This window comes from Brienomyrus brachyistius, chromosome 17 (assembly GCF_023856365.1).
Source record: "Brienomyrus brachyistius isolate T26 chromosome 17, BBRACH_0.4, whole genome shotgun sequence".
In the NCBI taxonomy this organism is placed as follows: Eukaryota; Metazoa; Chordata; class Actinopteri; order Osteoglossiformes; family Mormyridae; genus Brienomyrus; species Brienomyrus brachyistius.
In genome coordinates this window covers 3,173,984-3,187,402 of record NC_064549.1, presented here as the reverse complement: position 1 = coordinate 3,187,402, position 13,419 = coordinate 3,173,984, and the positions used below count along the sequence as shown (strand labels likewise).

At 49.4% G+C, this 13,419-nt stretch overlaps 1 protein-coding gene across 3 annotated transcripts in view; it reads right to left on the bottom strand.

Moving 5' to 3' along the window:
• LOC125712246 (cGMP-dependent 3',5'-cyclic phosphodiesterase) overlaps positions 1 to 13,419 on the bottom strand; it is a 120,878-nt gene that overhangs the window by 33,516 nt on the left and 73,943 nt on the right. For all 3 annotated transcript variants that reach the window (XM_048982106.1, XM_048982108.1, XM_048982107.1), the window contains exons 3-4: positions 2,305 to 2,394; positions 525 to 616 (exon numbers count right to left, since the gene is read on the bottom strand). In XM_048982106.1, coding sequence (XP_048838063.1) covers positions 525 to 616; positions 2,305 to 2,394 — 182 coding nt within the window. The remainder of the gene's footprint in view (positions 1 to 524; positions 617 to 2,304; positions 2,395 to 13,419) is intronic.

The following is a 13,419-nucleotide window of genomic DNA, read 5'->3' as shown; positions in this document are numbered from 1 at the left end:
AGATGCAGGAAGGACCCACTATTACCAGCAGCTCGGAGAAAGGCGGCAACCACTGACTACTTGCTTAATGGTTATTCAGTCAATATGCCATAGCCGTTAAGTAGTCATTCTATAGTCACTTAACTGCCACTCAGGTAGCATGCAGTAGTCATTTAATGGTTATCCAGCTGTAGTTTTTCAGCAGTCACTGATTATTGTTTAGTTAGCTTCCAGTAGTTTACAATAGGCTGATTTCAGATGGGATCATTCCTCAAAACTCCATCACAGATTGTCAGTTTGATTACTTAAGACAGCCATCACATGAAAGCTATTGGTGTCATTGAGAGTGATACTGGCCTGGAGAGAGAAACCACACGGAGTGGATTCCAAACCCCAGGTCACCCTTTGTTGCGATGCATCCGGTGACCACTCTGCCCATGAGCCCAGGGACCAGAAGCAGTACGAGGGCTTAACCACAGCCCCAGCTGCTGTACTGACCGCGACACCTTTCACCTCCTTTGCAGGAGACAGAGGAGCATCCTCACCTGAGCTTCCCCTCAGCCAGCAGAGCGTGGGGCGGGTTGTCACACAGCAGCCGACCGCTCTCCACATCCAGAAGGTAGATGAACACGCTCTCCTGTGACAGAGGTATGTTTCAGGTTACCGTGACGACCAAGAACGGGGAGAGACGAAGCAGCATCACACACGCAAATCCACCATGAACACTGAGTAGCATCACACGGGAACAAACACAATGCCGTCTACATGAATATTACTTTAACTATGCGGAAAGCCGCAGAAAGCGAGAAGCGGCACCCGTGGTAATTACACGGAAAAACAAGAAGCTCCAACTGCAGCGGCCCTCTGTGTACTGATCTGAAACTGAAGTGATGCAGCTTATCGGATTTGCTTGGCATGGGCTTGTGCGACGTGTAGCAGGTCTCACTTTTCCATCCAACTATGACCTTCTGAGATACTTATAACTGGACCAGGGACGTTAACCCATGCGTTACAGTTTCCTGGGACACCACCCTTTGACTTCACGCCCCCACCTACCCTTCCCGGTCATAGACGTCAAACACAAAGTGTCCATTTAGCTGGAACGCACAGTCCCTGACCTGGATATGAAGGTGCAGTGTCCACCATATGCACCATGTAGGCGTGGTCTTTAATTTGACCCAAGGCCGGGGGATGCAGCTCCTGGCTCTTTTGCCTCATGGACTGTCCCCGTGGGAGGTGCTACAAGCCCACTAAATCCACCCGCTTGGGCCACTCCTTAAATAACCCATGCCAAGAGCGGTGACCCCAGCGCCCCCTGCTGACAAAATGACGCCGGTGATGAGAATAATGAGCAGAGATCCGTTCCAGCTGGAGCACAAGCAGTCCTCTCTATTTTTACTCTTAAGCCTCCACATTTGTCAGAAAATGTAATATTTTACCTCTTTTTCCACTCCTAACATGGGTAAAGGCAGCGAAACGGCAAGCAGTATAATGAGGATTGGTGGGGGTGGGGCTCCTAACCTCCCCGCAAGGTCAGATGTGCAAGTTCTCCATAAGTTCCTGGGCCACCCGGTAATCAGCTTACAAGTGTGTGGTTGAATGAAGCCCCCAAAGCCTGTGTGTGTGTGTGTGTGTGTGTGTGTGTGTGTGCGTGTGTGCGTGTGTGCGTGTGTGTGTGTGTGTGTATGCGCACATGCATGTGTGTGCGTGACATGGCTGCAACTTCCCAGCTCGGTTGCTGAGGTGTCCATTTGCAGGAGAACGCGAGGCAGGGAAGCCGCACATGGGACTTTTAATTTATCAGACTTCTCAAGAAGGAGAACCAGGCTGCTGAAAGGGGACTGATCTGTCAGCCCACAGAGAAGAAACCTGGGTGCCAATGAAATATCAGTCCTACAAACATCCCCAGAACTTCATCAAATTAGGTCCTGCACATGTTCGGCTACAGATGAGCAGAAAAGTGCAGGGTTTGTGAGGACGTCCAACATCAGAATAATGAAAGAATCACACATTTGAAGAACATACAGTAGACATGAACTTCCACGTGAGAGACTCACTCAAATCTCGTGCAACATGCTAGAACTTACTTTCACCTACCCAGTAGTTACCAGATGATTCCTCCCTACCTAATGTCCTAATGTCCTGGAGCTCGTCCCAAACACAACTCCGGAATCCAGAAGCACTATATTCTCATAATCCACCAGCTAGCTTTGCTAAGCTCTACAATGAGTCAGCTGTCTAGCAATGAAACGACACACAGAAGCCACAGTTTCAAATGCACAGAGGGGCGGAGCCGTACGGGTAGACCGTAAGGAGGGTACGTACAACTTTGGGTAGAACGGCCTCCAGAACCTCCTTAATGACATCCCGCAGGGAACTGGCTTCGGTGATAGAGGCGAGCCGGAGCAAAGCATCCTGGGGAAAAAAGGCAAAAAATATGAAAATTACAGATGTGTATTCCACATTACCGCACACCAGCAAATGGACCATTTCATGGGATTGTAGAAAATGTCAACCCACCCCCACCATAAAAGCTTTGTTATTTAAGCTTTAAAGTACACGCGTGGTGCCTACCAGACCCTGACACATGTGTGAACTCTGAACTCTGACAACTGACCTTACTGACTCCCACATTGTGTTTTTAACTGCTGTCCAGGAAACCATCCGTATAGAAGCAGCCGGCCGCATCGTTGCCATAGCGATGAGGATGGAGCTGAATGAGATGCATTGACAGATTGACCGCCGCCCGGGCCACGGTCTCACGCAGGGCGAGGGGCGCTCGAAAGGCACAGCGGGGGCGAGAGCTCAGTCCCATGAAATGTGGGAGAACCAGCCTGGATCGGCATTGCGATTTAGCGCCACGGAGCAGCATCGCCAAGTATTAGCGACCACACGCTAATGCAAACATGGAGCCGAAAGGGGAAAATTAGCTATATCTGTGGGGGGTGCGATTCTTTCATATGGTATGAAAAAAAGACCCTCTCATATTCTACGGAGGATTATTTTGGGGACACAATAGCCCTCCTACTCAAAGGAGGATAAAAGGAAATTCAATTTGCCATTTTCAAATGGGGCTTTCAATGATCTGCAAGACCCTAACCTACAATGAGCTGCAGTAGAGAGAAAAAGCAGGCCATCTTCTGTGGGTCCTCAACACCATTACTAAAAATTAATTAAACTGTAAGATAATACTGGCAGGACCCGATAGTCCCAGCGACCTGCCCGGCATGTTGCCCTGGGCCAAACCACTCTTCCGCTGAACCTGGGCTGGCCAAACCCATAATCGCTCCTGCTCACTAGACTGAGAGTGGTTATCAGATGGGTCCTGCCTGCCAGGCAGAAGCCGGGATGAAATTGAGTCTCTCCCATAGCATTGGCACAGTAAACAGATTCCAAAGAACGTCTGATAACGCGAGCGACACGAGCGTCTGCCCGCGGTTTCACTGTGACTGTCGTCCCCACTGCTCCGGAAATAGCGTGCGGCTGCCGTGGGGCACGTCTCCCACGCGGGGCCCTGACACACTGGCATGATGAAGCCTGAGAAAGGCAGACGGGGGGGCTGCCAGCTTCACAGAGCCCCAGGGCCCCAACGGCACAATTACGCTTATGACGCGTCGAGCGGGGGATCGTCATGGATACCGAGGCTCCTAAATGAGGAGCCTTAGCTGTTTGTCAGCCAATAATGCAGCAGAGAACTAAAGGACAACAAGCAAACATGACCAGTGTCAACGCTTTCATCCCAAAACACGGCGAAAGCAGCAGAACACCCTTAATTGGATGACGGATTGGATGATGGAGACTAATCAGCTGGCTGACACACGGATGGAAAGATAACAATCATCAGCACACAGGGGGCTGACATACTAAAGGCTTATTTGTGCTGGAAGAATGTACTTAATGACCATTCATATGGGGAAAGACTTCACAGGGGCAGGGGAGCCATAATGAGGGAGAGGTTAGGACGATTCCACAAACCATAAAAAAAATTGGAATATAATTGGATTGATGTGGGTTGGGGGCCCAATGTGATATGCTTTCATGGGGGCCAAAATCTCTAGCGCTGCCCTTGCACACGGCAGCCGTGTTCGTCCATTACAGAGCTGCCGGTGTCCTGTCCCTGGACTGGAGTAGAAACAGGACATGTCTGCCTACTGCATATGGCTACAAAGTGACCCAAACTCTGAGAAGCTCCTGCCCTATCAGCACAGAGAGGGACGTCCGCACGGGTCTCCTGGGGGGCGACCAAACTATCCAGAAGCCCCACGGGATTCGTCCCTTGGGGGCTTGCGTTTGCACGCCGCCGGTCAAGTCACAGCACGGGGCCAGACTCCTCCGCAAACTCTCCCTGTGGGGATAAACGTGCCACCTTTCACTTCAGGTGCTTTGCTACTTCAGCAGCTCAGCAGGAAAGCTGCAGTGGGGAGAGCACTTACCGGAAGAGCATGAAAAGGTCAGGCGGGAGGTGTCCCAGAAGCAGGAGGTAAAATCATCGCAGCGCCTCATCGCATCGCTGCAGAGATCTCAGCGCAGCACGATGGCCGGGGGGGCCGCGGGCACCTTTAGGCACCATCCATCTCAGAATAAAGAGGCTCTGAGCCTCACATGAGCTCCACCTGAGGGACGACCTGAGGGACCAGCCAGAGTCAAAGCAAAGGCAGCGGGTCTCTCTGTCCCCCCTCTCTCTCTGTCAGTGACGTTGATCCCGGCCGGTGGGATGCGGCAAGGTGGGAAGAACTGAAAGCCAACAAAAAGCAAACTTCGCCATCCTCTGCATTTCAGAGACAGCGGTAAGTGGAGCAGCGGATGGGGGCGAGAAAGTCGCCCTAAGCAGAGAAGCGGGTCCATGTCAGCCGCCGTGGTAACGGAGGAGAAGTGCGCGCTGCGAGGAAGCTGTGGCGGACAGACCGTAAATAAATACGGAAACAAGCAAACAATAACCCACTTCACGCTCATTATCAGATGCTCAAAAGTTTCAATCAGGGTCCTAGTCACTTACTGCCACCAGTAGCTTTTGAGGGCCCACATTTAGGGCTCCTAATTCATGCAGCATCCATTACTGGGGAAACGATGGTATTTGTAAGAAGGCAGTTATACTGGCATGGTGTGGATTTACATGATGCGAACCCCTTCCTTTCTTGCTGAGTTATCTCCCCGAACCAGACACTGCCATGGCGACAGCTTCTCTGTCTATTCAGCCGCTCTGCGCTCGTGTCTGCGGACGCTAATCTCCGGCAGGGAGCATCTCACCAGTGGATTTACTCACGCTGCTGATCCCGGACAGATGTCTTATTAACTGCACTTTGCAGCCACATTCTCCTGCTCTGAATGCAAATTTCTCAGCAGGGTGGACCGTGGGGGTCCCCGAAGTGAAGTTTTTAAATCTGACCATAGACAAAAAGTACATTTTCAGAATGAAAAAACTGTTCTGATCTTTCTTGAGAGAGAGAGAGAGCGAGAGAGAAAAGGAAAAAGGTCATGATTATGAGGTTGCAACTTCGGTGAATGATTTTTTTGGGAAGCCAGGTGTGTTGTAATATGGCTGCTCCTTATTTTAGAGTAACCAAACAGGTCAAAGAACAGTCAGCTAGACTCGGGCGGTACCTATTTTTTCATACCTTCCAGCCATACGGTATTTTTACGGTATTTTCAAAAGCAAGGCTTTTCAGGTGGGGCTGTTGCCGAGTAGAATAATTGCCTCAATTGTTTATTTGTCAATTAATCAGTTGTCTCATTGATCAAATTTATCGATTAATTTACTCAAGGCCATTTTATTACAAATGGTCTTGTACAAACATTTTACAAAACAACTGAATTGAATTTAAACAGGATATAATTGAATGGTAAATGAACAATAAACTATATTACAGCTATATTATAAAATACATTACAAACATATTTTTTTTTCTTTTTCTTTCTCTTTTTTCTTTCTTTTTTATAAACATCTAAAAATAATTATTATTCAGATCTACAAAATAATTGAATTGACTTAAAAGACAAATTAAATGAATGGCTTCTACAGTTACAATACACATTTAATAAACAAAACAATTTCAACAATGTGAACAGAATTCAAATGAAGGTGCATGACCTTTGGTTTAGCGTGTTCAAGACACCAATCTAATCAAGGTTTTTTGCTGGATCCAAAGCATGTGGACTTTGTTTGGCTTCAGCTGTGAGAGCTGCAAGGTGACCGTGTTCCCTGCTGTGCTGAATATTTGCTGACTGTTTGCTCGGATGCTGCACATGTTACACAGACACACACGTATTTACGGGCTACACTTGAAAACAACAGCAAGCAGTTTTCACTGGATTTCCACCAGAGAAGAGGGCAGGACTTTCGCTCGCCATTTTTTAAATAATGCTGCATACAGAAACAACTGCGCTGATCACTGGGTGCTACACTGCGCTATCACCCCTCTAGCGGACCGAGGCATGAAATACAACCCACCTCAAACGGCTACTTTAGTTTGCTGGTTTCGTAACTAAAATGAACCAGACTGCCCTTTAGAAAGGCATGGAAAACCACACAGATTTCAGAACAGCCTGTTACCTTAATACCGTCCAAGTTTCCAGTCAGTATCTAAAAGATGGGGAATGCAGCAGTGCACTGCAAGCTTCGGTGTGGTTAGATTAGCAGGCATCTCCATGTTTTCCATGCTTGGTGTGGGCGCCACATCACGGACGGGCATTCCGCCATCGTGATAACTGGGTTTAGCTCCCCTCGCGTTGCCCATCGACATATGACTGGAGATAAATAGGTATGAACATGCAGAGGGAAAGAGAGCGGGAGAGAAAGACCAAGTGTGATAAGCAGGTTCACCTGCAGACTCTGGCAGAGAAGCGTCAGATAGGGAGGAGCAATGAGGCAAAGGGATTCGGCAAGGAAAGAAGAGAGACGAGAGGAAGAGCCCTCAAAGAAAACGATAAGAGGACCTAATCTCCCCTGAAATCTTCATATTCTTCCCCCATATGAAATGGTCGGAACTGGTTTCACCTTCACAGGGCAGATCCCTGCATGGCTGTGCGTCGTGATACCGATCACAGTCGATATTTCATAAGACGCGGCGCGCCTACGGTATGGATTTATCATGCATCACTCTAATCTAAACAGCGTAATTAAGGCGACGGCACAGGCAGCGCACGGCTTTGAACGGAGTCTCGCGGTAATTGCAGTGGAGTGGTATTTGCCGTTCTGCGTTACTGGTGTCAAGGTGCAGCCGCATGCTGGTAAATATACCAAGTCGAGCACTGACAAGAAATGTGAGGGAGGGTTTTCACCTCCGCCACACTCAGCGATTATCATTCATGGTTAAATACCCCCAAATCGCTCACGCTTACATCGACTTTCAGATGAGCAAATGTATAAAGGTAGAAACACAACTAGCTCAATGGGGGTCTGAAGGGGGAGGGGGTGACGTATATTGGCACTTGAATAAATAAAACTCATAAAACCTCAGCTGCCCATTGGGTTTATTAACCTTTTCTGCTAATTAACGCAGCGAGGGGGACTGAAATGTCAGAGGGGGCTGGATGTCACAACAGCAGCCACAAGTCCCCTGCCCCCCCTTGCCTCCCCCCTAGGAAACGAGAGACTCCATGACAACAGGCATGTCTGATAAAGCCACGCGCCTTCAGACGAGTGGCGCCGAGTGTTTTTGTGATGGGAACAGGAGCTCTGAAGGATAACAGGTATGCCCCCCAGTTTCAATTTCCCCCAATCTGCCAGCATCCGCACCAGTCAGTGCCGCTGCTCTGGTGCCACCTGTTGGACGGGCACTTACTGTTGAAGGCTCTCGATGCCCATCCTTATGCCCGAGTCTGGCTTGCATCCATCTTTTTTTTTTGTTGCAAAAACACCCTAATTATCCATTTGTCTTGCATCCAGCAAGGTTAAGCAGCTTTACTCCAGTTTTATTAACTCAAGCCTGTTACTGACAGTAAAACAGTGGATGGAAAACCTGCAGGCTCATTTTTCTTAGTGGTTTATACACACAAATACCTCATTCAACATCAAATAATAAGGCCCTGGGCAGAGCTGTCCTATTAACGGCAGGGAGCCAGCTGCCAAGCCAGAGAGATAACGAGTAATCCCAGAATGCCACACGGCATTCCTCCTCCTCTTAATGATATTGAGACATCTTTACCTCGTCTTCATCAAGCTATTCACAGGGTGCCAGCCAGCTATGCTTAGATCTGCCCACTCAAGTAGGCCAGACCAATCCTCCGTGGATCACAGATGCACCACAATCACTAATATCTTCACTGCACATAGTGATCGACATGGTAGGGGGGTCGGCTTTGTTTTCATTTGGGGGGGTCTGCTTTGCTTATTGGTCCAAGTAACAAAGCTATACGTTTTGCTGGAGCCGCTCCTTTTGAACAGTTTTCCTCAATGATTTTACAGTTGTGGGGGAATCGGGCAACAATTCTGGGCCCAATCTGAACGCGTCTGAGAGCTGCCAGTGCATATCATTGGCAGTACCAGCATCTAGACTGATGCCCTCAGCAGAATGACACACACATATACACACACGGGTCACACATATTCAAGAACACCACGGACTGCCTGTGTTTCCCAGCTTCTCCAGGACAGATGCTGTGGCCCTTGGATGTTATTCCAACAGGGCTGCATCTCCAGTAGCATATAAACACTGGAGACACATGCACTGTAGAATACAGCCAGAGCATAGGCAGTGAAGTATACCAGACAGCAGGAGTATAGATCATGTAGTATGATGAAAGGCAGATTGTAGATCCTATAGACTGAGAGAGCGTAGACGCTGGAGTATACCAGACAGCAGGAGTATAGATCGTGTAGTATGATGAAAGGCAGATTGTAGATCCTATAGACTGAGAGAGTGTAGACGCTGGAGTATACCAGACAGCAGGAGTATAGATCGTGTAATATGATGAAAGGCAGATTGTAGATCCTATAGACTGAGAGAGCGTAGACGCTGGAGTATACCAGACAGCAGGAGTATAGATCATGTAGTATGATGAAAGGCAGATTGTAGATCCTATAGACTGAGAGAGCGTAGACACTGGAGTATACCAGACAGCAGGAGTATAGATCATGTAGTATGATGAAAGGCAGATTGTAGATCCTATAGACTGAGAGAGCGTAGACACTGGAGTATACCAGACAGCAAGAGTGCAATTAGGGCACCGTGGTGAAGAGCAGGCTGTAGATTTTGGAGACACACACTGAACACACAGTACACACTGAATACTGAAGATCACACTTAGACCAATCATTGCAAAACACAAGAACCCTCGACACGTCCCAAAGCCATGAACTTTGCATGTTAGGAGCTTGGCTCACTTGCCAGGCCTTCTCTGATGTTCTGCTTCTGCTCTCAGCAGTACAGAGGAATGTGTTGAGCCTCTGCAGTCCCCTTAGGTACATCTAAAAGACTGAATGACAGTGAAAGTCATAAATATCTTGTTTTGTATGTTTGCAGTAAACACTGCAGCCCCAAAATTATATATTATTACTCTTAGTACTGTGTAACAATTGGATCACATCTTTACTTTATACTGTCTCCCATTATGGCAATTATTTATTACCAAGCAATGCAGGTCATCAGAATTAAGCAGAATGAACCATACTTATGGGACATTCAAATCAGACTGGTTCCCTGCAGCCAGTTGGCTTCTATTCTAAAAGCCTTCACATGAGTTCCTTCACTTGTAGGCCTTGTAAACCGCATTCATAGCAGCCTATTTGCAAAATCCAGAACCATGTGTCCAGCAGGTTCAAGCCAATGTGTCACGGGGGGGGGGCTAGGGAGTCCAGACTCCGCCATTTCAGTAGCCCTGGCAAAGACCGTCTGCCCCTGGCAAAGACCGTCTGCCCCTGGCAAAGACCGTCTGACCCTGGAACAGACGGTTCACCTCTAGCACAGACCGTCTGCCCCTGGAACAGACCGTCCGCCTCTGGCATAGACCATCCGCCCCTGGAACAGACCGTATGACCCTGGAACAGACCGTCCGCCTCTGGAACAGACTGCCCGCCTCTGGCATAGACCGTCCGCCCCTGGAACAGACCGTCCGCCTCTGGTATAGACCGTCCGCCCCTGGAACAGACCGTCCGCCTCTGGCATAGACCGTCCGCCTCTGGTATAGACCGTATGACCCTGGAACAGACTGCCCGCCTCTGGCATAGACCATCCGCCCCTGGAACATACTGTCCGCCCCTGGAACAGACCGTCCGCCTCTGGCATAGACCATCCGCCCCTGGAACAGACCGTATGACCCTGGAACAGACCGTCCGCCTCTGGAACAGACTGCCCGCCTCTGGTATAGACTGTCCGCCCCTGGAACATACTGTCCGCCCCTGGAACAGACTGTCCGCCTCTGGCATAGACCATCCGCCCCTGGAACAGACTGTCCGCCCCTGACATAAACCGTCGTCACTCAGACTACCGACACAAGGAATTTGGAGAAGATAAGGCTGACACTCTTCCCCATGCTCTTACCTCCCACAATCCCCCAATATCAAGAAGGTCTTTTTGAGGAAACGGCGCATATAATAGGCGCTATGAGGTTGCCATAGCAATCAAGGACAAGAAGCTTACTTCAAACACCCTTGGTTTGTCTCGTGCTCCCCAGCAACACAGAAAGGGTTGGTTAACAAGAAGCCACATGATTCTGGTCAAAGCCCTGCTTGTACATTCATTTGCCTCAGGCTTGAATACCCATATAGAGACACCTGACATTCCCACAGCTCACTTCAAATATCCAGTTTCAGGAGTGGCTGAGAAGGACTGAGATGACTTAGCTCAGCTCTTCTGTTAGAAGTTACACAGAAACACACCTTTTTAATCGTATGTAAATGCTACTGGAACGCAGGGAGTTTTCCCCCGGAAAACATCAAATATTACTCCATCTATTCCTTCTAATGGAAGGTTGCGCAAAAATACACAGATAGTCACATTAGCATGTGGCCCAGTCAGAAGCTGGAATTCTCAATTTCCCAAACGGCCGCAGCGAGACGCACTGCTGACTCAAGTGCACCAGAGGAATAGAGCATCACATGGGGGGCGGTGGGGAGGTGCAGAAAATGGCAGCGAGAGAAAGACAGCTGTCGGGCGGAGGAGGCAACATGCCTTTGGACGGCATGATTTACAGGCTGTTAATGGCGCAGGAGGAGAGGAGCGAGCCGAGCGAGCCGCCGCGGGGAGCAGCGGGACCTGGCGGGACCTGGCGGGACCTGGCGGGCTCCAGCACGGGCAGCAAACAGCGGCGCGCACTTTAAAGGTCAGCCCGCCGACACGCTACATTTTCCAGCAGGGACTGTGCGTCGATACACACGTTTTCGCTTGGTTACTTTTATTTTTAATACAAGTCAACTGCATCCATTTCAAGTTAAGTCCCCATTCGGACTTTGAATAACAGGCAAGTGAAAGGTATTCAAGGACGCGCCTGGAACGGATGGAATAAAGACCCCACTGAAAAAAGAAGGAGCGTGAACCGGGAGAACCAGGACAAACACCTCTGCCAGCTAACAACTTCCTCTGAGACTGGGGCCGGGGGGGTCATGGCTGGATGGTCCAGGAGAGTAAGGGGGCAGTTCCATAGGCTGCCAGAGCTTTAAAGCTCACAACACACAGAAGCACAGAGGATGTGAAATGCAGGAGACATTAACACCAAAACCCAAAGAGACACGTTTACTACCAGCTGAAACAGAAAATTACAAGGAAGGGACACAGACCGGACGAGAGATTCTGGAAGGGCATCTCCATCCTGTCCGAGCAAACATCAGTTACACAAACTCAACTGTTATAAATATGCAAGTGTTAATTTATATAACCTTTAATGGCCTTTACAAGGAATAAAACAAAACAAACATTAGCTCATCTGGAAGCTTCTCATATATGAAAATTGTCTAGCTTTGACATCGGCCTATTGTTGGTATAACTGGATCTAACTGCAAAAATCCAGTCTTGTGAATAGCAGCGTCTCTGTTCCCACCGCACTTCCCCGTTTGTCAGGGCGTGTGCATGTGACCCACGCAGATGTGCAGGCTGTTGTTAAAGGAGAGGGGAGGGGCTGTAGGCTTGCACGTGGGCGTCCAGGCAAGCCAGAGGAGTGACAGAGGCCGCATGCTAATGGTGCAGGCATTGCGCTCGCTCTTCACAGACCGGGGCGGGGAATTCTGCGATCGCATTTTCCTTTAACCTGTTGCTAATGCTAACGGGCCGAAGTCTCCTTAGCGACATCTGCTGGTTCAAGCCTCAAGTTCTATCTTTGGCTTGAGCTCAATGCCGCTGATCAGAGACTCATTCCTACATGCCCCCCCATTAGCCCACCTCTGATATTAATGGCATTGAGCAGAAGATGGGGCCACAGGTCTGAGCTGCAGCTCCATGGTGACGGGGGAGGGATCTGTCATTCCTGGAATATGATTTCACTGCAGACCTCGGGTAGCTGCTGGAGACCCAGGTGGCCAGGGGCATGAGTGCCAGAGGCAAGGTTAAGACCCCCGTCAACGGGCCTCACGTAAATAAACCCCCCCCCACCGCCTTCCCCCCTGCTCCAAGCACCACACACGTGCTACTATGAAAAGCCATTTCAATGAAAGAGTGGCCAAAGCGGACAGAGTGGACAGGAAAGAGCACCATGTATTAAAGATGGAGAGAGAAGCAGATTGCGTGTCTCTTTGGCCTGAAATAAATCAATAAGGCCTTTTTATTGCGTTCTGCAGGCAGCCTGAAAGCATAACGCAGGCCTTCCTCAGGCTTAACATCGACGACCCTCCACTGGATGGGTCCGACATCACTGCACGTCGCCACTGCTCACTGCCTGCTGTCTGCAGGAGTTTAAGGCAATGATCAGCTGCTGCGGAGTTTATGCTTTCAGCTACTCCTTTGCCTGTCATGTTGCACACGACCAGCCCAACTGGCAAGCTTCTCTGCTGGCGCCAGCCCCCCCCTAACCCTAACCCCCCCCCCCCGATAGGCAAAGTGAAATTGGTTTGCTAAGTCGCCTAAGTCCCCTCAGCCATCTATGTCGCCTAATAGATTGGCCAGCACTGCAAACAACTTCTCTAGTGCCAGAGGGGTAGCAGCTCAGCCATCCCCCCCCACCCCCCCATCATTTACCTTCCACTCAACACTGCACTAAGATATGTGACCAATACGAAGGATATGCATGCTGCATAAATGAAAAATATTATAATAATTATTACCTCAAAATGAGTGGCGGGAGGCTAAAAACGAGGTGAATGAAGTTCCTGTACAGTGTTTGACCCTTTTCCTCTATTATTCAGACCTGTCAGCTCCGTTAAGAGACAGGGAGCAGAGGACAGGAAATTAAATGCAAAATGCGACACACAGGCAGGAGCCGGCTGGAAAATTGCCATCTGATGGAGCTGCTCTTCGCTGCCTGACTGGTATGCTAACAGCAGCAGTAGCAAAGGCGCTGCCGGGGTCTGTCAGA